This window comes from Salvelinus alpinus, chromosome 28 (assembly GCF_045679555.1).
Source record: "Salvelinus alpinus chromosome 28, SLU_Salpinus.1, whole genome shotgun sequence".
NCBI classification, from domain to species: Eukaryota; Metazoa; Chordata; class Actinopteri; order Salmoniformes; family Salmonidae; genus Salvelinus; species Salvelinus alpinus.
In genome coordinates, this window is record NC_092113.1 from 10,307,641 (window position 1) to 10,330,611 (window position 22,971).

At 46.9% G+C, this 22,971-nt stretch overlaps 1 protein-coding gene across 11 annotated transcripts in view; it reads right to left on the reverse strand.

Moving 5' to 3' along the window:
- Positions 1–1,112: 1,112 nt before the first annotated feature.
- prdm16 (PR domain containing 16) overlaps positions 1,113–22,971 on the reverse strand; it is a 235,388-nt gene continuing 213,529 nt past the window's right edge. For 3 of the 11 annotated variants that reach the window (XM_071371569.1, XM_071371566.1, XM_071371578.1), the window contains 9 exons: positions 20,320–22,006; positions 19,485–19,572; positions 15,422–15,633; positions 15,211–15,288; positions 11,759–11,928; positions 11,209–11,380; positions 6,176–6,451; positions 5,402–5,585; positions 1,113–4,894 (listed from right to left, as the gene is read on the reverse strand). In XM_071371569.1, the coding sequence (XP_071227670.1) occupies positions 4,760–4,894; positions 5,402–5,585; positions 6,176–6,451; positions 11,209–11,380; positions 11,759–11,928; positions 15,211–15,288; positions 15,422–15,633; positions 19,485–19,572; positions 20,320–22,006 (3,002 nt within the window). In that variant the 3' untranslated portion in view covers positions 1,113–4,759. The remainder of the gene's footprint in view (positions 4,895–5,401; positions 5,586–6,175; positions 6,452–11,208; positions 11,381–11,758; positions 11,929–15,210; positions 15,289–15,421; positions 15,634–19,484; positions 19,573–20,319; positions 22,007–22,971) is intronic. The other 8 variants (XM_071371574.1, XM_071371570.1, XM_071371576.1 and 5 more) reach the window with 7 other exon arrangements.

A 22,971-nucleotide genomic window follows, 5' to 3' on the forward strand; every position in this document is an offset into this window, starting at 1 on the left:
CAGTACCAAAGTGCTTTTTCAGAGTTATCAGGCGCCAAACATCCACATTGCATTGTTTTTCCTCTGGAATAGTGTTCAGTAGGTTGACTGGTACAATAAATGTGGCTCAATTCACAGTGGTTTCAGAGTCCCGCAATAAGAAATACGATGCTGATGTCACTGAGTAGACTGATACCACATGTCATTGATCCACAATCCATAGGTAAGGCTGTACAGTGAAATAAGTATGCCCCCAATAAAATTCTATAGTCTAACAAAATTCACAGTGTAATTTCAACAGACTTTTGTCAAATTAACAAATTATTGTATCGCTTAGCATGATCTATTCCATTATGGCATGATTCCACTATTTGTATTAATTTGCATTACTTTCAATGAGACTTTTATTTTGAAGGCAAATCGCAAATGCCACTATTGTGCCTACTCCTTATTGTGTCTAGCTTCACGACGGTAGGTCCTATTAATCAAATAAGAACTGTTTTAGAAATTAGGGGTCTTTTAGATGATGACACCTAGCTAGAACGATAGCTAGCTAACTACAGCTACTGAAACAGATCGTCGTTTTGCTATGTTTTTGGGGAAGAACATTGTTTGCATCCATCAGCTAGCTAGCTTTTTTTGACCAGCACTGTCCATAGCTTGGGGAACTTTACCAGCATGTATCGGTGAATAAATATGAAATAAGAGTGATAGTGTAATCAATGTGTAATAACTACGTAAAAAATGTATGAACGTGTTAAATTATTATGTGACGTGCAGTCATATCCAGGTCCTGATTGGTCAACAAGATTATTTATTTGACGTGTATCTTTTACACCCAAAGACCCAAACGGCGTTCCATATTTAAGAATCAATGGGTATATATCATTAAATTAAAAGGATATGCCAATCACAGATTGCCCCTTTAAAGTGGTCGCATGAATGATTTGATCATCATGGCAAGTGGGCGGGGTAGGCCTATTTAGTTATTGAATACATAATCTAAATATCTCACTATCTGTCCATTGCTTTATAAGACATACAAAAATTAGGCCTATAACAATTTTGACTATGCAGAGAAGAGAGACAGAGTTCTCTGTAGGGTACATGACAAATACAAGGGACATTTCATATAAAAAGCACACAGGTTTTTATTGCATATCAATTTCATGTATAAATTCTTCATAGCATTGGAAAGATTACATTTGGTATACATTTCTATTCTACAGAATTAACATCAGAATCATATCAATTCCATGAAATTTCTCTGAAGTACATCTTCAATAATCACAAGCATCAAAAAAAACTTCAATTTCAGAATTGTTCAATATTATTCTACAATCCTTTCATTTTTTTCATTACAGCTTTCTCCCACAATCTTTTTTGTATTCATTTAAGAACCACCTGCCCAATACATTTGTAAGGACTTGAAGTCAAACCTACTAACCTAACCACATGTACAATAAGTGCATCTACGGATTCATAATTTTTTATTTCATTTTTTAATTTAAGATACACATTTCACAAATGGACATCATTATGACTGCCAAACACGTCATGCACAATATCTTTTTAATAAACATAACAGAGGTGATACAACTCGGATTCAAATGAAACGAGCACCATCCATTTAAACCCATATTTTTTTCATTGAATTTTTCAGACATATGCAACATTGTTTTTTAAAATACTATACAGTTAAAAAGAAACTTTTTTTTGTTGTTTTTTTGTACTTTTTCCTGTAACAGTGGGGAAAGAACAGCAACCGTATTCTGAAGTTATCAGTTTGTGACCATTTGCCAGATCCTTTCAAAAGCTGGCAATGTGATCTTTGACTTCAATGTGCATCCATAATTCTACAACCGACAGCGCGCACTTATTACAGTAGTACATGACATGAATTACTCCATATATAGTATACCTAAATATTTAGTAACCCCAGTCTCTGCATTTAATAGTAATGTATTGCAAAACAATGTGTTAACCGTGGATCCACATTTAGTATAGCAAGACAGAGACCTCTGTCATCATTATCATCAGACATGAAATGATGCAGCAGAACTAGTATCCCCCTGCCACCTGCTGACAAAAAAATTAAATTACAGTGCTTCAGTTACTGATTTTTTTCCAAGTTCATCATCATTTTAAGTGAGGGTTGATCATCCACTCCAAGTGAGGCAAATCAGGTTTACTCCTAGTAACTCTTTAGTGACAGAGACCCATGCCTGCCCAGTTTGTTGTTTTGGACCCATGCGTTTAAGTGCTGGTCTGAACCTATCCCGCCCAGTCCTGAAAGTCTTAATTCACATGTCCAGCGTGAAAGCAACTTTTGCAATTTACAGTGAAAAACCCTTCAACTTACAGCGACATGAAATAAAAACCCCAGCGCAGTATTAAGTGCCATCTCTACCTTTGTCTACAGTTTGGAATGAAATCCCCTAAATGAGAAGATAATTGGGAGGAAGGGAATTGACAAGGGATTTATCACAAAGAGTGTGTTTGCAAATATGAATACAAAGTGAATAGAAGTCTTTGAAACTTAAAATCCTATGTATGTCATATTTCTCTCCAAACCAGAAGCATTTCCTGGTTTGATTTCTTTCCTAGTTTGATTGTTTAATTCTTTTGCTGGTCTCACAGTACAGTAAATGTGTTCTGCTGGGTGTTAAAACCCTTTACAGACAATCAAACTCATCTCAGTTACAGCTGGAGTAAAGGGTGAACCATCAAACTATGACCAGTGGGTTATATGCCTCCAAGGTAGAAACATACTCTTCTCAGGATTAAAAGTCTCTCGGCTGTCGAAACCCTCGTGCCAACACTAGTTACAGAACCATTTAACCCCGAGAGTAATGCAACTTCTACTAACAAGTGGAAATATGATAGAATGGTACACTGTAGTTGGACACTATCTGAAAAACAATGTCGATTTTATCTATGACTGGGCATTCTGAGACATTTTTTTCTAAAACCACATGGTCAGATTTAAAAAGAATAATTCCTACAATTTGAAACCATCAAAGCAGAATCTGAGCACTAATAAACTGATTGAGTTGATTGGAATTGTTATCGAGTAAAATGTATTTGCTTATACTTAGGATCAATGATAAGCTAACAATACAATGCCCTGGCATCCAAATCACCTGACATTCATAGTGAAGGCTTCCATTTCATAAAATGGCCACCGTAAGACTTCCAACACAGAACACTCAGCATACTGGTTGAAATGATTGAACTGAAGCGAGACAAACCAAACCTCATGCTAGACACAACATTGCAAAACATGATCTAAACAATCTAGAACTACCATGTCACTATAAATAAAAACAGCTGATTTTCATGCTTTCTTTCCAATTTGGCACACTGGTCTTTACAGAAAAAAAACATTGAAACCCAGATTCAAAATCTCGGTCGCGTTTCGATTCAACTTCATTCCTTCAGCAACACTTAAAAGAGGGATAAAACAAAATACTTTTTTTCGTTTTCATTTGTCACTTGTCTCCAATCGTGACATTTTTTTTTTAACCTAAATAAATAGAATACACACACTCTTTAAATCAAATATATAAGAAGGTAAAAACAACAACTATGACAGCAATTAAAACCCCTCGAAAAAGAAATGATTGTCGGAGAACAAAACCTTTTCTATGGGTTATTTGGCACATACCACTCTTGCTATGAACGTCCAGGTTATTTTGTACATCATACAACAATATCATACAATTTTGGTCCTTCACTAAATAATTATATTAACATTTGAGCACGGAGGTGCCTAAAATGAGACAATACTGTTTTATCAAAGAGAAAAACACAAAATGGAATCACGTTAACAAATGAGCAAAAAAGGGGAAAATAGGCTTTCCCTATTCTAACCAATGGACATCGATTTAACCTCTTGTTCACCGGATAACTTTTGAGGTCGAGACTTTGTCCTCTGCAATGCCCATTATATGTTGGGGATGGTCATTCTCCATGACATCATTGCCATTCGAGCTTGATGCATCATCCTACTGTACTTTCTTTATAAACAAAAGCCAGAGTGCCGTTTCCTGCTCTAACATTTATCATTGTGCTATTATTGATTTGAAACAAGAATGAAGAGAGTGAAGGCATTGGATATGATGGTGGAGGGGGTGGTCCATCAGCTAACGAGCTAGTTAGTACATCCCCACTATGTGTTGATACTGCAGCTCCTCCCACCCACTGAAACAGCACCCCCCTATGGACATGCAGTGCATATGTTCCAGACCGACTGTTACTGTATCTGTTGCTATTGAGACATTGTGTTAGACTGTGTAGAATAGATGGGCGTTTTGCTCTCCTAGTGATGCGTTTACACACTCAAACATAACTGTCTCTGAGAGTCCAACCAAAGGGGTTCGCTGGGGCGGAGTGGGCGGGTCTTGTAGAATGACTGGGGTTTGGGGTGGTCAATCCTGGGATGTCCTTCACTCCTCTACAGGGAGGATCTCTGCCTGCGACTGTCTGTTTGTCTGAGGGGCCCCTCGTACACACACGCACTAATGTGGGCATGCACGAATCAATGCGCGCACGCACACAAAAACACACACACACACACACACCCACACACACAGAGAAGGGCAGGAGCCAGGAGTCCTCTCTCTTCTCAGGCCGGGGGTGTGTGAAGTTGAGTTGTCCTCCGTAGTAGCCTCCTACTTTCTGCCGCGCTCTCTCTCTCTCTCTCTCTCTCTCTCTCTCTCTCTCTCTGTCACTTTTCTTATTTTTATCGTGATACTATACTGCCTCCCTCCTCTCCCTCCTAGATGTGGTTGAGTGGGTGAAAGCTGCTCGTCTCGGACGGGCCCCCTCCCATGCTCAGCCAGGCATCCAGTGAGTTCTGGGAGGACGCGTGCAAAGGGTTGTTCTCCGACAGAGACAGCATCATTGCATAAGCCTGGAGGAGACAGAGAAATTACAAACAAAATCAACATCCATTGGTCAGGAACCATTTTGTGAGTCTCTGCGTTGTCAGCCAATCGAACATGACTGTCATTATTGTCGATAAAACACCAAGAGATGTTCCATCTCGGATTAGGAGTATCGTTTCAGCGATTGCAACATGTCTGGGCATGCAAGAGGTCAAAGGTGAGCGAGCAGTGTGACGCTGCTGATTGGACAGTAGGTTTAGAGAAGGAGAGCGTTAATAGCTCAGTTAGTAGGTAAGTTAAGCGAAAGGTAAGGCATGTCAACGAGAAGAACACTGGTCTTTTATTCAGCGACTCTCATCCCGACACTCCATACAGCAACACAGAACAACATTGGCATCGTTGTCATGCGTTTTCTTCGTTGTATTTCCCTTATCATCGAACTCAATCGAACTCAAGCTTTCGTACCAATGTCCAAAATGATTTGCCACTTTCTGCCTCCCTCCCTCGCTCTCTTTCTACGAGAGTCCACCTACCTGGGTTTTAGCCTGCCTGTACAGAGTCTCTTTCAGGGCCTCAGACTCGAGCGAGCCGGTGTTAAAAATGTCTTTAACATCAAAGGGGGACTCCTCGCTGCTGCTGGCCTTATGCAGCTCCAGGCCCTTGGGGAAGCTGGGCAGGGACTCCAGGTCTAACAGCCCACCGTCCTCCTCTATACACCTGCAGCAGCACCAGGGAGGGGGAGGGGAATGGGAGGGGGGGAATGAGGGAAAGGGGAAGGAGAGGTTGTGGAGGAGGAAGGGGAAGGAGCATCCTCAGTTAGCCCAACCAATACTGTCTTGTAACTCGATGGATGCACTTTTGATGGCGCATGCATGGTGGGGGCAGATGTACGGACGGATGGATGGAGACGGACGGGATAGGGGCTATGGAGGACACCGAGAGAGAGAGAGGACCATGGATGCACTGAAAGGGAAAGGGGGAGCTGAAAGGCTCAACCATTTGGAGCTACTGTGCTCGGTGCGGGGAGAGAGAGACTGACAGGCACAGACAGGTGGACATGGAATGGAACTGTGAGAGTTCTATCTGCATCCCGACACCCTTTTTTCACCGTCTAGCTCTCGTTGACCTCACTGCACTGCCATTACAGGGAGGGCAGGTCATGCATTGTTACATTTGATTAGTTTTGTTAGTTGGAACGGGAGGAGACAGAGGTGGCTGTTGTGATTGGGTGGGTATGTTTGTGGAGGTGTTGTGTGCTGTCTGTAGTTGTGTGTAACTATGTCTGTATTCTACCAGATAGGACATACCTGCGGGTGTGTTCATAGCTCATGGCTAGCGGTGTGGCCTCCTCCTCTTCTTCCGCCTCCTCCTCTTCTTCGTCCTCGTACGCCTCCGGCGTAACCATAGTGACCGGGGAGGGGGACTCAGGCGCCTCGTCCTGAGACTTCTCTGTCAGGCTGCCTTCCTCCTCCTCTTCGTCATCTCCCTCCGCCTCCTCCTCCTCTTCCTCCAGCCCCCGGGCTGCCATCTTGGAGTTGGACAGGCTGTGGCTAGATGGACGCTCCTCTTCCGCAACCTCTGACCTGCAACGACGAGAACCTTATTGATTTTGCGCTTTATTTCTAGCAACAACAAAAAATTGGTTCCTTTCATTTCAATAAAATACAATCTATTATATTCTTAAAATGTCTTGGTTGACCCCCATTGGGTTTAATAGGTGGAACTATGCATCCAAATAATCTAATGCCATCCGTTTTCTCTCCTCATCTCCTCACATTCACTGCTCAGCTCGCTATTTCCACCCATTCTGCTTTGGCTGGATGAGCGGAGATGAGGGAGAGAAGACGGGAGGAGAGGATGGCCCTCTTACCTCCATATTAGGACTTTGATTGGTCTTTCTAGGCCCACTGCCCTAGCTCCCTCAGTGGGCCACGGCCAGGCACCCCTTCTGTCTGTCTGCCTGTCTGTCCCATGTCTGTCTGTCAATAGGCAATGAGTCATACTTTGCACAGCCATAACTAAGCTGCCAGGAGCTCCGTTGACAGCGAGCAGAGCCCCATTCCCACTATCCAAGCAAACACACATGTGTCGACAATTGTCGAGACCCGTTTCAAAGGGGAAACGGAGCCGAATGATAAATTGGCTAATTCCTGAGAATCAGTATATAGGCAAGAATGGCTCAAATGGTTCGATCGGGCCCCGATTCTGGATGCTGTGTGTGTGTGTGTAGGAGTGTGTGTGTGTCTAGGAGTGTGTGTGTGTAGGAGTGTGTGTGTGTGTGGGAGTGTGTGTGTGTGTGTGTGTAGGAGTGTGTGTGTGTGTGTGTGTGTGTAGGAGTGTGTGTGTGTGTAGGGGGGGCGATGGCTGCACTGCAAAGCAGCCATTGCGACCTGCCGCCTTTACATTATCCAGCCCCCCCCACCTCGGTCTCCGCCGCTTCATGACTCATGATGTCATTTCCTCAGGGGGAGCGCGTTTACCCTACGAGAAGCCGGACAGACGGACATTTATCAAACCAGACAGGATACCTTCGGGGAGCGAAAGGGACAGAGGGGTGGTGGGGGGTGCTTGTTCTCCTCTTTCAATCTAGATTAAATATTGTATAATCAAATTGGCAGGGGCTGTGTGGGGGGGATATAGGAACGCGGCTCTGACGCTGGGCCCTGCGTTTTGTCACTTAGTCTAAACACGTCAGCCGTGTGTTTGTGTTAGCAACCTGGGAGACTGCCTCAAATGGAGTCTCCCTGAGGACCTGCACTGCCAGCCTACCCCCCCACAACAGGCCTACCCCCCCACAACTTTTGAGCACAAGAAACGCCCAGTCCAGCTCTATCCCCCCCCACACACACACTGTCCACTGTCCCCGCCCCTCCGCACACTGTGTAGTGCCCCATACACCACTCCTTACCTCACAGGCTAGACAGTGTCCAGGAGAGAAGGGGGAAAAACACTCGAGCGAGACAAGTGACTAGACCGACTTGACTTTGTTTACAAACACTTTGTGGAGAGGAGACGCATGAGCGCACAGATAGGCATACACACAGCTGTGTGTCTGTGTTCAATGAGGGGGGGGGGGGGGGGGGGGGGGTTTCAGTCAAAGTGGTGTGTGTGTGTGTGTGTGTGTGTGTGTGTGTGTGTGTGTGTGTGTGTGTGTGTGTGTGTGTGTGTGTGTGTGTGTGTGTGCGTGTGAGTGTGTCTGGGATGGACAGAAAACAGAGCACTTATTTTGAATTACAGATATTAAAATGCCAGGCTTGCTTGTTCTGGATGGTTCTGCACTATTGATCCCAGATGGCAGAGGGGCTAAATTACCCCTGAGTTCTGTTGACTTTTATGTCTACTGACCAGGGAGGGAGGGAGAAAAAGACAGAGAACGAGAGAGGGAGACACAGACAGACAGAAAGAGATTGAAAGAGAGAGTAAGACAGGGAGAAAGACGGATATATAGAGAGAAAAGACAGTGAGAGAGAGGAAGAAAGACAAATATATAGAGATAAAAGAGAGTGAGAGAGGGAGAAAGACAGATATATAGAGAGAGAAAAGAGAGTGAGAGAGGGAGAAAGACAGATATATAGAGAGAGAAAAGAGAGTGAGAGAGGGAGAAAGACAGATACAGTGGGGAGAACAAGTATTTGATACACTGACAATTTTGCAGGTTTTCCTACTTACAAAGCATGTAGAGGTCTGTAATTTTTATCATAGGTACACTTCAACTGTGAGAGACGGAATCTAAAACAAAAATCCAGAAAATCACATTGTATGATTTTTAAGTAATTAATTTGCATTTTATTGCATGACATAAGTATTTGATACATCAGAAAAGCAGAACTGAATATTTGGTACAGAAACCTTTGTTTGCAATTACAGAGATCATACGTTTCCTGTAGTTCTTGACCAGGTTTGCACACACTGCAGCAGGGATTTTGGCCCACTCCTCCATACAGACCTTCTCCAGATCCTTCAGGTTTACGGGGCTGTCGCTGGGCAATACGGACTTTCGGCTCCCTCCAAAGATTTTCTATTGGGTTCAGGTCTGGAGACTGGCTAGGCCACTCCAGGACCTTGAGATGCTTCTTACGGAGCCACTCCTTAGTTGCCCTGGCTGTGTGTTTCGGGTCGTTGTCATGCTGGAAGACCCAGCCACGACCCATCTTCAATGCTCTTACTGAGGGAAGGAGGTTGTTGGTCAAGATCTCGCGATACATGGCCCCATCCATCCTCCCCTCAATACGGTGCAGTCGTCCTGTCCCCTTTGCAGAAAAGCATCCCCAAAGAATGATGTTTCCACCTCCATGCTTCACGGTTGGGATGGTGTTCTTGGGGTTGTACTCATCCTTCTATTCCTCCAAACACGGCGAGTGGAGTTTAGAGCAAAAAGCTCTATTTTTGTCTCATCAGACCACATGACCTTCTCCCATTCCTCCTCTGGATCATCCAGATGGTCATTGGCAAACTTCAGACGGGCCTGGACATGCGCTGGCTTGAGCAGGGGGACCTTGCGTGCGCTGCAGGATTTTAATCCATGACGGCGTAGTGTGTTACTAATGGTTTTCTTTGAGACTGTGGTCCCAGCTCTCTTCAGGTCATTGACCAGGTCCTGCCGTGTAGTTCTGGGCTGATCCCTCACATTCCTCATGATCATTGATGCCCCACGAGGTGAGATCTTGCATGGAGCCCCAGACCGAGGGTGATTGACCGTCATCTTGAACTTCTTCCATTTTCTAATAATTGTGCCAACAGTTGTTGCCTTCTCACCAAGCTGCTTGGCTATTGTCCTGTAGCCCATCCCAGCCTTGTACAGGTCTACAATTTATCCCTGATGTCCTTACACAGCTCTCTGGTCTTGGCCATTGTGGAGAGGTTGGAGTCTGTTTGATTGAGTGTGTGGACAGGTGTCTTTTATACAGGTAACGAGTTCAAACAGGTGCAGTTAATACAGGTAATGAGTGGAGAACAGGAGGGCTTCTTAAAGAAAAACTAACAGGTCTGTGAGAGCCGGAATTCTTACTGGTTGGTAGGTGATCAAATACTTATGTCATGCAATAAAATGCAAATTAATTACTTAAAAATCATACAATGTGATTTTCTGGATTTTTGTTTTAGATTCCGTCTCTCACAGTTGAAGTGTACCTATGATATAAATGACAGACCTCTACATGCTTTGTAAGTAGGAAAACCTGCAAAATCGGCAGTGTATCAAATACTTGTTCTCCCCACTGTATATAGAGAGAGAAAAGAGAGTGAGAGAGGGAGAAAGACAGATATATAGAGAGAAAAGAGAGGGAGAGGGAGAAAGACAGAAAGAGAGAAATAGAAAAACAATCAGCCCTACTGGCATGAAGACGGCAGAGCGAAATCAAGGAGGAACCATTACGTGTCATCAAAAGAATCCAACATGCCTGCCTAGGGCTTATTGAAGAAGACGGCTCGCATATTTCCCCCAGAACACGTCTGTCAGAGCTAGTACATGTTCCCGACATCGCCCACCACTGCCTCGGAACCTGGTTCGTATTCATTATGAGCCAAATGCAAGAAAACAGACTGAACCTACCTGGACTTGTCCAAAAATAAATGCATGATTTCATTTTCAGTTGCAAAACATTTTACTAAGGTGTGCACTAATGAACATGACCGGGCTAAGCACTAGCTGTGTGCGCAGGGCCGTAGACAAGACAAGAGAAGGCCAGAAGCTCTGGTAAATGTCTAGCCCTGGTTAGAACCTGGGAATTTTCTTCCAGTTGAGGAGAAATTAGTCGTTGAGAACTGTCAGAGCAGAGTTGAGGGGGGGGGGGGGGGGGGCATTTATAGAGCTGTACTGAACTGTGTCTACTATACTGTACTGTACTCCACCTAAAGCCTGTTGGAGTAACATTCAACCACTAGAGGGCAGAGTATGTACAGTTTCACCATAGACACACATCTGACAGGGGAGTAGAGACAGTGTTAGGAAGGCTGAGAGCCTTAGATCAACTGCAGTATACTCCTAACCAGCCAATCAAATGGACACCTTAAAAAAACACACCTTTATAAAAACTATAAATGTCTGTAAGTTAAAGTGCGTGCGTGCGTGTGTGTGTGTGTGTGTGTGTGTGTGCGCGGTATGTAAACAGAGGTCATTCGCTGAACCACACTTGCGTGATGATGAATGTCCTTGCCTGAGACCTGAAGACTTGTGTTGGTTCCCCAAGCTAATGCCTTGGCTTTAGCTCACCGGGCTCACACAGTCTTGTGGCAGGAGACTGGGATTAAAAAGCCATTTCTGACTAGTGTCACATATTTGTTGAGAACATTACGTGTGCTCTGTTCTGAGCTATGCGTGTCCGTGCGTGTCCCCCCCTACCTCTTGTCTGTGGAGCTGGATGCCTGGTTCAGCTCGCTGTTGGAGATGAAGTTGCGGATTTCCGAGAAGTACGAGTCCTCCTTCTCATCTAAAAGTGCATGATTGTCTGGCTCGGAGTTGGGAGAGGAAACGTTGTTTCCTAGGTTGGAGAGGATCCCAGAGTGTTGACTCACTGTAAGCAGGAAACACACCACCGTGAGCCACGGCATATTGAAGCTATAATAAACAGCTGGAATCGGGGACGACACTGTACATTTCAATGAGACACTAAGCTGTACACTATACATGTCAACGTTATTACGTACACGACACTCACCGCCAGGGAGGAATAAAATTGGTAAATAAATCCTGAACCCGGAAAGAGATGGCAGGCGGCAAGTAACAACTGTTAATGTCGAAAGGGATTGTTCAGGATTTTGGCATATTCTTTTCCTTACCTTGAAAGCAGTCGACAGACAACGAGTAACTGCAAATCCACGTTACCCACACAAATATCGAAACATGTCAACATCATTGGGCTGGGGGTTAATTAGGTGAACGGGGGACCCACCGGGGATGCTCTCATGCTCGTGCTTCTTGAGGTGACGGTCCAGGTTGGTCTGCTGGCCGAAGCAGCGGTTGCACAGGTGACACTTGAAGGGCTTCTCCTTGTTGTGGATGTTACGCACATGCCGCTGGAGGTTGGAGGAGATGCTGAACGAACGGTCACAGTATTTACACCTGGGGAGCACACGGGGAGGGAGGGGAAATTAGATTTCAGATCATCTTTTCTATATATTTGTGCAGGTAATGTAAAGATGGTAGGTTGTAATGCCAATACTGCTCATTGCATTGAATCTAACTGCGTTGAAAGAGAAAGGGAGAAAGACATGGAAGCAGAGGAGGAGAGGGATGCAGAGAGAGAGAGAGAGAGAGAGAGAGAGAGAGAGAGAGAGAGAGAGAGAGAGAGAGAGAGAGAGAGAGAGAGAGAGAGAGAGAGAGAGAGAGAGAGAGAGAGAGAGAGAGAGAGAGAGAGAGAGAGAGTAGGCTAGACTGGTAGCGGGGCAAAGACAGGCAGGGAAAAGGGAGCTGGGGAAGCCGAGAAAGAGCGAGAGAAAGAGTGAGAGAAAGAGTGGTAGAGAGGTGGTCTAAATGAGTGGCCTGTTCCACTGTGTAAACAACAGTAATGACCCAGAATGCCTCAGTCTAAACACTGTGGGCAACATGACTGTTAATCTACTATTGGCCTTTCTACATGGACACATTTGTCACTGCAGCTCTGACACACACACACACACACACACACAATCGCGCAGGGTTTTCCCCCTTGCCTGCATGGTGGGAGAGTATGGAGGTGTGTTGTGCGTCCGTCAATTCCTCAAGCACACGCAAGTAATATGATGAATAGGCAACCGCATCAGTGGTCAGAACATAAACTAGAAGCAAAACGAGGGTTTTCACTCCGTCACTACATCATAGTCACGAAAAAACACACAAAAAGACTATGGGTCAATTAACACTGCAATAGCGCCACCGTGTGGTGGAGAAACATTGATGCGCCACCCAGTGGGATTGGGAGTACAATATTTGGCAGCCCTGATGCAGCACAGCCCAGCTCAACATCCACTCTGACTACTGCTCAATCTCACTCCCCACTCTATGGGAAATCTGGACAATCTGGCAACCGGGGTTGGCATGGCAACCCAAGAGACAAACAAGCAGGTAGGAACGTGGTCCTGATTTGAGGGAGGATTTCTGGAAAAATGTTCAGCAATATATCTGGGGTCACACACACACACACACACACACACACACACACACACACACACACACACACACACACACACACACACACACACACACACACACACACACACACACACACACACACACACACACACACACACACACACACACACACGTACATCTATTTAACCTGGCCATAAATAAACAGTGGCCAGGCCTTGTCAAAACCCCCAGCCCACTGACACTGGCTCTTTGTTGTGTGTGTGTTTGCATCAGGGCCTGCAGACCTGCTACAAGGTGACCTCTGCTAACCCCAACAAACACACACACACACACACACACACTGACGTCAGACAGCAAGCCCCTGCTGCTGCAAGGCTGGCATTCAGGGCTAATTGCTTTGGGAAAAGTTGCTGGTGATCAAGCTTTGGAATCAAGATGCAGGGCCCTTTTCATGTTCTGCCGTGTGTTTGTGTGTGCGTGTGTGTTTGTGTGTGCGCTACGTGCGTACATGCGTGTACTCAAGCTCGCTAACATCCAGACTTGGAGCACCACACTTCACAGAGCATGGTCGAGCGCCAACACTAATTCCTTTTTTTCTCTCTCGTGTTTATATTTATTTGTGTCTGAAGGGACGTGAAATTCCGACTTTTTTTTCTCTACTCCCCGGCAGTCCAGAACATTGCGAGGGGGCTGCACATGGAGCGTTACCGACTGAATGGGGTCTTTCAGTGGTCAGGTCTAAAGTGTGGCCAATTTCTGGAGCAGAAAGCAGCCGTCTGATAGGATCTCAGGCAGGCAAATGGCCCTAAGACAATGAAGCATGAAGGCCTCGGCTAGAAGGCCCTGGTCTCTCTTTCTGTCCGTCTCTCACACACATACACTCTGTCGCTCTCGCTTGGTCGCTCTTTTCCTCTCCTGGTGTTTCTTTCTCTCTCTACTTGTCGCTCTCCCTCTCTCTCTCACGGTCACTCTCTACCTCATCTCGGTCTCTCCTTGTCGCTCCCTCTCCCTCTCCCTCTGTGCTGCTTTTGGTCTTATTTGCCTGAAAAGTGGCAGAGATAATGATGTCTGCTATTTGTTATGGTAAATTGTTTCTAAATGAGCTAATCAGTAGATTGTTTGGACTAGGCCCGGGAACTGGGTCCCCTGAGAAAAATCTCTCTCTCCATCTCGTTCTGTAGATTGTGCTCAAAGAGTTGGCACTACAGCTCAACAGAGGACAAAGTGCACCACTTTGGGGCCGGGCCCTCAGGTTAGCCAAGTTTCCAATAGTAGGAGGTTCATTTGAAAATGAGATTGCAGGTTCCTTTCTAAAGTAGAACTGCTTGGCTATCACTGTCCCTCTTGCCATTTACAGTCAATATGTTCTCAAACTGCACACGATTTATTGGGCTCCAAGATGGAGGTGGCGAGGGCGAGAGATGGAGAAACAGAGAGCGAGAGAGAGAGAGAGAGAGAGAGAGAGAGAGAGAGAGAGAGAGAGAGAGAGAGAGAGAGAGAGAGAGAGAGAGAGAGAGATCCAGCAGAGGATAGGTGATGCAGAGGAGAGGAAGACAGGGAGAGGGAAGGATAGAGATTCAGCAGGGAGGAGACGGAGAGAGCGAGAGACAAACAAACAGCAGAGACAGAGGGAGACAAACAGAGAGAAAAGGAGAGAGAAAAGGAGAGAGAGAGGGAGAGGCTGGGCAGGAGCCAAATGATTGATAATTAACGGGTCTCTATAAACAGAGTTCTGATCTCTCCAGGGCACCATTACAACCCAACATTGTCCAGGACCACCACTCCCCTGGCCCATTCCATCCCTCCCTCCCTGTCCTACCCGACTACAACATCTGGGCAGACTGCATCAATCTTCCTTCTCTTTCCTACATTCTCGAGCTTTCCTTGCTCTCTCACTCTTCTCAAGTACCAGACGCACCACTCCTCACGTTTCCAGCAGGTCGTATATATGTATATATACCTCTGCGGTGTGTGTGTGTGTGTGTGTACAGCTGAATCTGCACATTTGAGTGTGTGTGTGTGTGTGTGTGTGTGTGTGTGTGTGTGTGTGTGTGTGTGTCCGTCATCGAGGCCTATGCCAGGCATGAGTGTGTTTTTGTTGCCAAATGAGGAGGGATAAATCAGGTGGGAAGGATGTGATTTCATCATTGGTTGACCGGTTGGAGTAGGCCTCTGTCAGCGGTACGGAGGGACCAAGAAGAGAAGAGAGGGCGAGAGGAGAAGAGAGGAAGAGGGAGGAGAGAGAGAGAGAGAGGGAGGACAGGAAAGGCTTACCTGTAGGGCTGCTCTCCTGTGTGTGTCCGTAAGTGCCTGGTAAGATTAGCTGACCTGGGGAAGATCTTCCCACAGTACCTGGGGAGAAAGAGGGGGGGGGGAGAGAGAGAAAGAAAGAGAGAGAGAGAACACGGCTTAAATATCCTACACTGTCCCGTACTTCTTACAAAAAGTTTAACCCCCCCAAAAAATCTCCGGCGCAGTGTCCTACCTGCAGGTGTAGCGCTCTTTGCCTTTGCGGAGGATGGCGTCGGAGAGGGAGGGCGGCGGCGAGCGGAAGTTGAAGAGCGGGTGGGCGGAGTGCTGCAGTGAGTTGGGCGGGGCGTCCAGTTTGAGAGCGCCAAAGCTCTCCAGCTTCTCCGTCATGTTCTCCATGGCCGACATCTGAGGTAAAGAAGGTGTACCACGGTAAAGATACTGTAGCTGTAGATAGGGGAAGATTTACAGTCACGTTTTAGTCAACAATAACTGTTCTTCAACAGGTTGCACTGTTTTGTTCCAGCCCTACACTAGGCCTTGATTAGTTGTTTAAATCGAGCAAACTGTTCGCTAGGGGGACGAGCGCCTGGTAGCAGGGGCCGGAGAGAGAGAAATAGAGGAAGGCAGGAGGAAGCGATATATCAGAGGTCGTTCTCTTGATAGGTCACCTCCCTGACCTATCGCACGTTCGCAGACACTCGAGGAGTCCCCTGAGTCCCACCCCTGGCCCAGGCAGACTTTGTTCTCAGCCACCTCCTCCTTTCCCCTCCGCTCTCGGACTCTCGGTGAAGCCACCGCGAGCTCAATAAGCCATTCAATGAGAACTCTGACGGGAACCATACAATAAAGTTCAAAGATGCCCGTCACTGATACTGCTTTACCTTGTCTCCTCCCCCAGCCTCGGGACAAAGGGCCAGTCAGTTATGGGCCGGGGGGATTTTATTTGCCAAAAACAGCTTACATCCTTCCTGGTTTGGGAATACAACAGGGGACATGGAGACAGACACGCCGTCTCAATTTATTTATTCGTGGCGTCTCGGCGTTGGATGATTCCGTCAGCGGAACGAATTAGCGAATGAGCGATCCCTTCATTGCGGTGTGATAACTGGGTGGATTTGAGCCTAGATGGTTGGGATAACAGAGGGCTTATTGGGCTTCGTATTTGTCTTGGATGTGTTCTGTCCAAGAACCAGGTAAAAGCTGCTTTGACAGACCATTCATGGCCGTTTGTTCGTACGTCTCAAAGGTCTGCCCTTACGTCCTTATGCTACCGCCTGTTCTTATGTGCCACCCACACCTGGCATATAGGGGAAAAGGATCCACTGTTGTTGTTGGATGTACATGTAGGGTACAGTGTGTGTGTGTGTGTGTGTGTGTGTGTGTGTGTGTGTGTGTGTGTGTGTGTGTGTGTGTGTGTGTGTGTGTGTGTGTGTGTGTGTGTGTGTGTGTGTGTGTGTGTGTGTGTGTGTGTGTGTGTGTGTGTGTGTGCGTGCGTGCGTGCGTGCGTGCTAACTCAGTGTGTGAGTGCTAACTCAGTGTGTGAGTGCCTCGTTCAACTTCACAATTGATAGAGGACCAAGCAGATTCCCAGGTCAGATAAAACAAGTTCCCAACAACAGCCCCCATTCTTCCCCATTCTCCTGGACACAAACACAGGACGTCCTTGATGGACACACTGCTATTATCTAGGCAGCCAGGGAGAAGAAACTAGCCAGGAGGAAGTTATTAGCTCTCCGTGTGCTCCGAGGCCCAAAGAAACAATGCCACAACTAAGTTTAGGGTTAGCAAGGGGCTGAATCGTGGGATAGCTGCATGGGGTGAGATAGGGCTCGATTCAAAAGCGTATTATTCTTCTTATTAATACGTATCATTCTTGTTATCGTCGCTGGGAGGTTGTTTGGTAGGTGGGAAGGGTTGGAAGGGTTCGGGGACAAGCCAAACAATGTGGTTTGATTATCAAAGGGGCGACGCGATGCCAGACTTTTTGTCTTCTGTGCAACAAGGTGGGAGGCGGTGGAATTCCGAGGCGCCACATCGTAAACAAAGGAAGAAATGGTACAGAGCCCCTGAGAAATAACAGTGGTGTTTCGGGACCGCTGTGGGACCGCTGTGGGACCGCTGTGGGACCGCTGTGGGACCGCTGTGGGACCGCTGTGGGACCGCTGTGGGACCGTTGCGCAGGACTGGAGGGTTTCAGGAGTGGGTTTGTGGTAAATTCTCATAGAGCAACATGTTGGGACAAAATCATATATCGATTCGAAAAACCTGCCTAAGAATTCAACTTGGTGACCAGTTTTCCCAATCTGTCTCTACCCGTCTATTCAATGACATAGATGAGGACATCTATGTTTAATCAATCAGATGCAGTCAGTCAGATTGATATTAAGATTACTTTATGTGTCAATTGCACACAATGTCCAACCGATATCTGACTTCCTATTTAACCCAACCCTCTGAAAGACACATACAGTTGAAGTCGGAAGTTTACATACACTTAGGTTGGAGTCATTAAAACTTGTTTTTCAACCACCCCACAAATGTCTTGTTAACAAACTATAGTTTTGGCAAGTCGGTTAGGACATCTACTTTGTGCATGACACAAGTAATTTTTCCAACAATTGTTTACAGACAGATTCATTCAATTATAATTCACTGTATCACAATTCCTGTGGGTCAGACGTTTACATACACTAAGTTGACTGTGCCTTTAAACAGCTTGAAAAATTCCATAAAATTATGTCATGGCTCTAAAGCTTCTGATAGGCTAATTGACAAACAATACTATGCAAGTGTAAACACCATGGGACCATGCAGCCGTTATAACGCTCAGGAAGGAGACACATTCTGTCTCCTAGAGATGAACGTACTTTGGTGCGAAAAGTGAAAATCAATCACAGAACAACAGCAAAGGAACCTTGTGAAGATGCTGGAGGAAACAGGTTCAAATGTATCAATATCCACAGTAAAACGAGTCCTATATCGACAAAACCTGAAAGGCGCTCAGCAAGGAAGAAGCCACTGCTCCAAAACCGCCATAAAAAAAACAGACTACAGTTTGCAACTGCACATGGGGACAAAGATCGTACTTTTTTGAGAAATGTCCTCTGGTCTGATGAAACAAAAATAGAACTGTTTGGCCATAATGACCATCGTTTTGCTTGGAGGAAAAGGGGGAGGCTTGCAAGCCGAAGAACACCATCCCAATCGTGAAGCACAGGGGTGGCAGCATCATGTTGTGGGGGTGCTTTGTGCAGGAGGGACTGGTGCACTTCATAAAATAGATGGCATCATGAGGAAGGACAATTATGTGGATATATTGAAGCAACATCTCAAGACATCAGTAAGGAAGTTAAAGCTTGGTCGCAAATGGGTCTTCCAAATGGACAATGACCCCAAGCATACTTCCAAAGTTGTGGCAAAATGGCTTAAGGACAACAAAGTCAAGGTATTGGAGTGGCCATCACAAAGCCCTGACCTCAATCCCATAGGAATTTGTGGGCAGAACTGAAAAAGCGTGTGCGAGCAAGGAGGCCAACAAACCTGATTCAGTTACACCAGCTCTGTCAGGAGGAATGGGCCACAATTCACCCAACTTATTGTGGGAAGCTTGTGGAAGGCTACCCGAAACATTTGACCCAAGTTAAACAATTTAAAGGCAATGCTACCAAATACTAATTGAGTGTATGTAAACTTCTGACCCACTGGGAATGTCATGAAAGAAAAAGCTGAAATAAATCATTCTCTCTACTATTATTCAGACATTTCACATTCTTAAAATAAAGTGGTGATCCTAACTGACCTAAGACAGGGAATTTTTACCAGGATTAAATGTCAGGAATTGTGAAAAACTGAGTTTAAATGTATTTGGCTCAAGTGTATGTAAACATCTGACTTCAACTGTACATATACATGTTGCAGAGGTTGGAGCAGGAGGCTTCAACACTGGACTCCTGTGGAGCAGTTGCTGTGGGGTTTAGGTGTCTTTCTGAAGGGCACAACGGCAGGCAATGGCATCTAGGACTTGACACTCGAAAACCTCCGGTTGCAAGTTCACTTCCCGACAGATTTTTACCGTCAGACCCGGGATTCGAACTGGCAAACCTCCATTTGCTGGCACACCTTTCTAGGCTACCTGCTACCTGTCTCTGTCTGCCTTGCAGCAGTGGGGGCTTGCTGTTTGTGTGTGTGTGTGTGTGTGTGTGTGTGTGTGTGTGTGTGTGTGTGTGTGTGTGTGTGTGTGTGTGTGTGTGTGTGTGTGTGTGTGTGTGTGTGTGTGTGTGTGTGTGTGTGTGTACCTGTGGATGAAAGAGCAGCGGGCTGGGCCTCAGGTACTTCTCCTTCAGAGCTCCCACAGGGTCCAGTAACTTCCTCTTTTCCACCCTGCTGGACAGCAAGGACAAGGGTTACGTACGAAGGTCAGAGGTCAACTGGAAAGGTCGCACTGATTCACACTATACATGCCCATATAATGTATTATAATTTCATTTATACATTTTATGGACACAGTCTATTTTACAATAGTTTTATATTTGGTTTGTTTTAACTCTTGTCCTTCCTCGACCTCTCCCATATATATATGATGTCCATCTGGTTTGATTTCTATTTGCCATATCTTTCAAACTGTGCTCTTTCAAAAAAATTCTTAACCTTTATACGTTTTACGGACACAGTATGTTTTACATTGGTTATCTTGTTGTTATTAGTCCCACCCTTTAGCTCCATTCAACCCCTCCCATCTATCTTTTAACACCATCCAAATTGGATTTCTATTTGCCATATATTTCTCAACTGTGCTGTGATGTTTCACAAAAGCTCTGAACCTTTTCATTCTCATAGTTTCTACAGACTGAAAAAACAAAATTGTTGCTAAAAGCATTATTATATTATTGATCGATTGACTTCTCAGATCGCCCAGTAATGTGGGAGTGCATACTTAGTCGTTTGCTAGTGTGGATATTGCAACCTAGTCCTTTCCTCTTATCTCATAAGGGGAAAGGTTAAGTCTGAACACTGACATACAGATTTGGAGATATATATTATATTGAATATAGGTTCTAACATGAGTTTCAACTTGAGTTGGTTATCATACAGTGTCTGGTGAGGCCTCTGGTCTACTCGGGGCTGAAATACCTGTATATTGGGTCCATGAAGAAGGGTGAGGGCTTGGCGTAGTGCAGGGAGGGCTGCTGCTGGGGCGGCTGAGCCAGGGGCTGCTGTTGCTGGGGTAGCGGGGGCTGGAGGAGGGAGTGGCCCTGGGGGTGCTGGGCGTGGGAGTGCGGGTGGCTGCCGGAGTGCTCCTCCTTGCGGTGGTTCTTGCGGCTGGGCGGTTGCTCGGGGGCCACCATCCCGTTGTGTCCGTCCCGTCGGCGGCTGCCGATGCTCAGGTCCAGCGGCTGCTCCTCACCCCCGGGGAGAATGAGGGGGGCATTGCTGCTACCGCTGGGTGGGGTCGGCTTGGCGGGGGCCGGTGGGGCCGGCTTGGCCTCCTTGGGCTTGGTGGTGAGGTCGAAGGGCGATGACTCTCCAGTGCCCGGGGCGGACATTTTGTGGGGTGTCGGATGCTGCTCACGAGGCGACTTGGGCTCAGCCTTGAAGAACATGCCGGGGTTGAGGGTGCCGGCCCGCTCTGCGAAGGGGTAGAGGGAGTGAGGGAAGTTGGGTAAGAACTGGAAGGGGAACATGGAATGGTAGGGCAGCGAGCCGATCTTCTTCTCCTGCAGGCCCATGAGGCCAGGGCCAAAGTACTTCTCTGCGATAGAGGCGATGGCCTTAATGGAGTCAGTGGCAGCGGCGCCCCCTGTGGTGGTGGGTGGCAGCGCCTGCTCCTCCGGAGGCGGGAAGAAGGAGTGCTGGGAGGCGCCGGAGAGGAAGGAGGGACGCTCACAGGCCAGGTTGCTCAAGCTGGACACTGCCGACACCGAGCCACTACTCACGTCGTCCGGCCGCCCGTCCCTCTCTGCCCCCCTCGCCCCTCCAGCGCCCGCCGCCTTCCTCCTCTTGGCGCCGGTGCTCCGCTCCCGTTGTTCCCGCTCGCTCTCTGCGTCGCTGTCTAAGTCTGAACCCGAGGCGGTGCCGGTGGTGGTGTCCAGGTCGGTGCCGCTGGTGGTGTTGACGTCCTCCAGGTCACTGCCGTCCGACACCTCCGACATCTTGGCCTTGGCCTTGGCCTCGCTGTACGCCAGCCTATCCTTGTCCTCCCTCTCCTGGCTGCTGAGGAGACTACCGCCTCCATTGTTGTTGATAATGGAGCTGACCAGAGACAGTGGAGGCCCGTCCAGGGGGCTGCGGGGCAGCTTGCCCTCCTGAATCCCACCGTTGTTACTGTTGTTGCCCAGGGGGCTCTTCAGCATTGGGCTGGGGGGCAGTAAGGGCGGCCGGGGGTAGAGCGAGGGGGGGAAAAGGCCCGGGAAGCCGTGGGAGAGCGAGGGGAAACCATGCGGCCCAGGGGAGAAGGGAAGGCCGGCATGGGGGTGAGGGTGTGGCCGGGAGGGGAAGTAGTCGGGGAAGGCCAGGCCCGAGTGGTTGAGGCCCGGGTGGTGGTGGGGATGGTGGTGCTTGGACTTGGCCAGGATGGGGCTGCTGCTCATGGGGATGCCGGGAGCGAAAAGTCCCCCAGCAGGGCCGTAATGGTTCTTGCCCTCACAGAAGCGCCGGTGCTTGTTGAGGGAGGAGGTAGTGCTGAACATCTGGCCACAGTCCTTACACTTGATCTGGGTGCGGCAGTCGGCGTGCATGCGCTTGTGGCGGCACAGGTTGGAGAACTGCGTGTAGGACTTGTGGCACACCTCGCCTGGGGAGACACACAGCCCACATGGGCCTGGTTAAGCCCATTTAAACACTGTCACTAACTCAGAGTACCAAGTCAACAGTCTACACGGATACAACATTAGGCTACTTAGAGAAAAATACATGTACATCGCGCCTTCATTTTGTCTAAAGACTGTATATCTATACAAATCAGAAGTCGTACATGTTTTTGGTGAAATCCAGTGACAACAGTTTTCATCTTCATACTTATTGGCCATTGAATCACTATGACTGGCAACACACCTACCATATATCCACATGGGGCAATATACGGTTAAGCTGACTATTTTCACACTATGTTCTATGAAGTGTTGCTTGAATACATACTGTACGTATACATGTATATAGGCATATACACACATACGTGCACATGAGTACAAACAGAAATGCAAAGCAGAAAGTTGAGTGAGAGAAGAAGATATCATGGCTTCCAGCATCGTTCAATGGGGAGCTGAAGCAGATACTGTGGATCCACTTTTATCATATCAAATCTGCCCATGCCGTCGGTTAATTCGTTTTATATCACCCTCAGAGGGGGAAAAAACACACAGAAGGAAAGAAACCAAAAAGGAACACACAAAGTACCACTTTTTTTGAAAGTCCCCCTAAAGATGCTCAACAAATTATCAATAAACTATTTTCAGTGACATATCAGCTGCAGAGGGACCATAGAGTTGAATAGAGGGCCCAACTCCTATCTGTACCATTGCAATTGCGCCCTCTATCCAATTCTAAGCTGGACTATCAAAATAAAGTGTGACCCATACAACAAAAAGAGAAGGAGAGTGAGAGGCACGGAGAGGGGGAAGGAGGAGGATAACAAAAACAAGCAAAAAAGGTAGGAAAAACGCAAAACAAAATGGCGGTTGAAAAAGGGATGGGGGTCATGGAATTGTCTCTGACCTATGGGATTGTGTCTGCTACTGTCACTGGCCCTGCCTGGGGTTGGAGAGAGACGGAGGGAGGAGGAAGAGG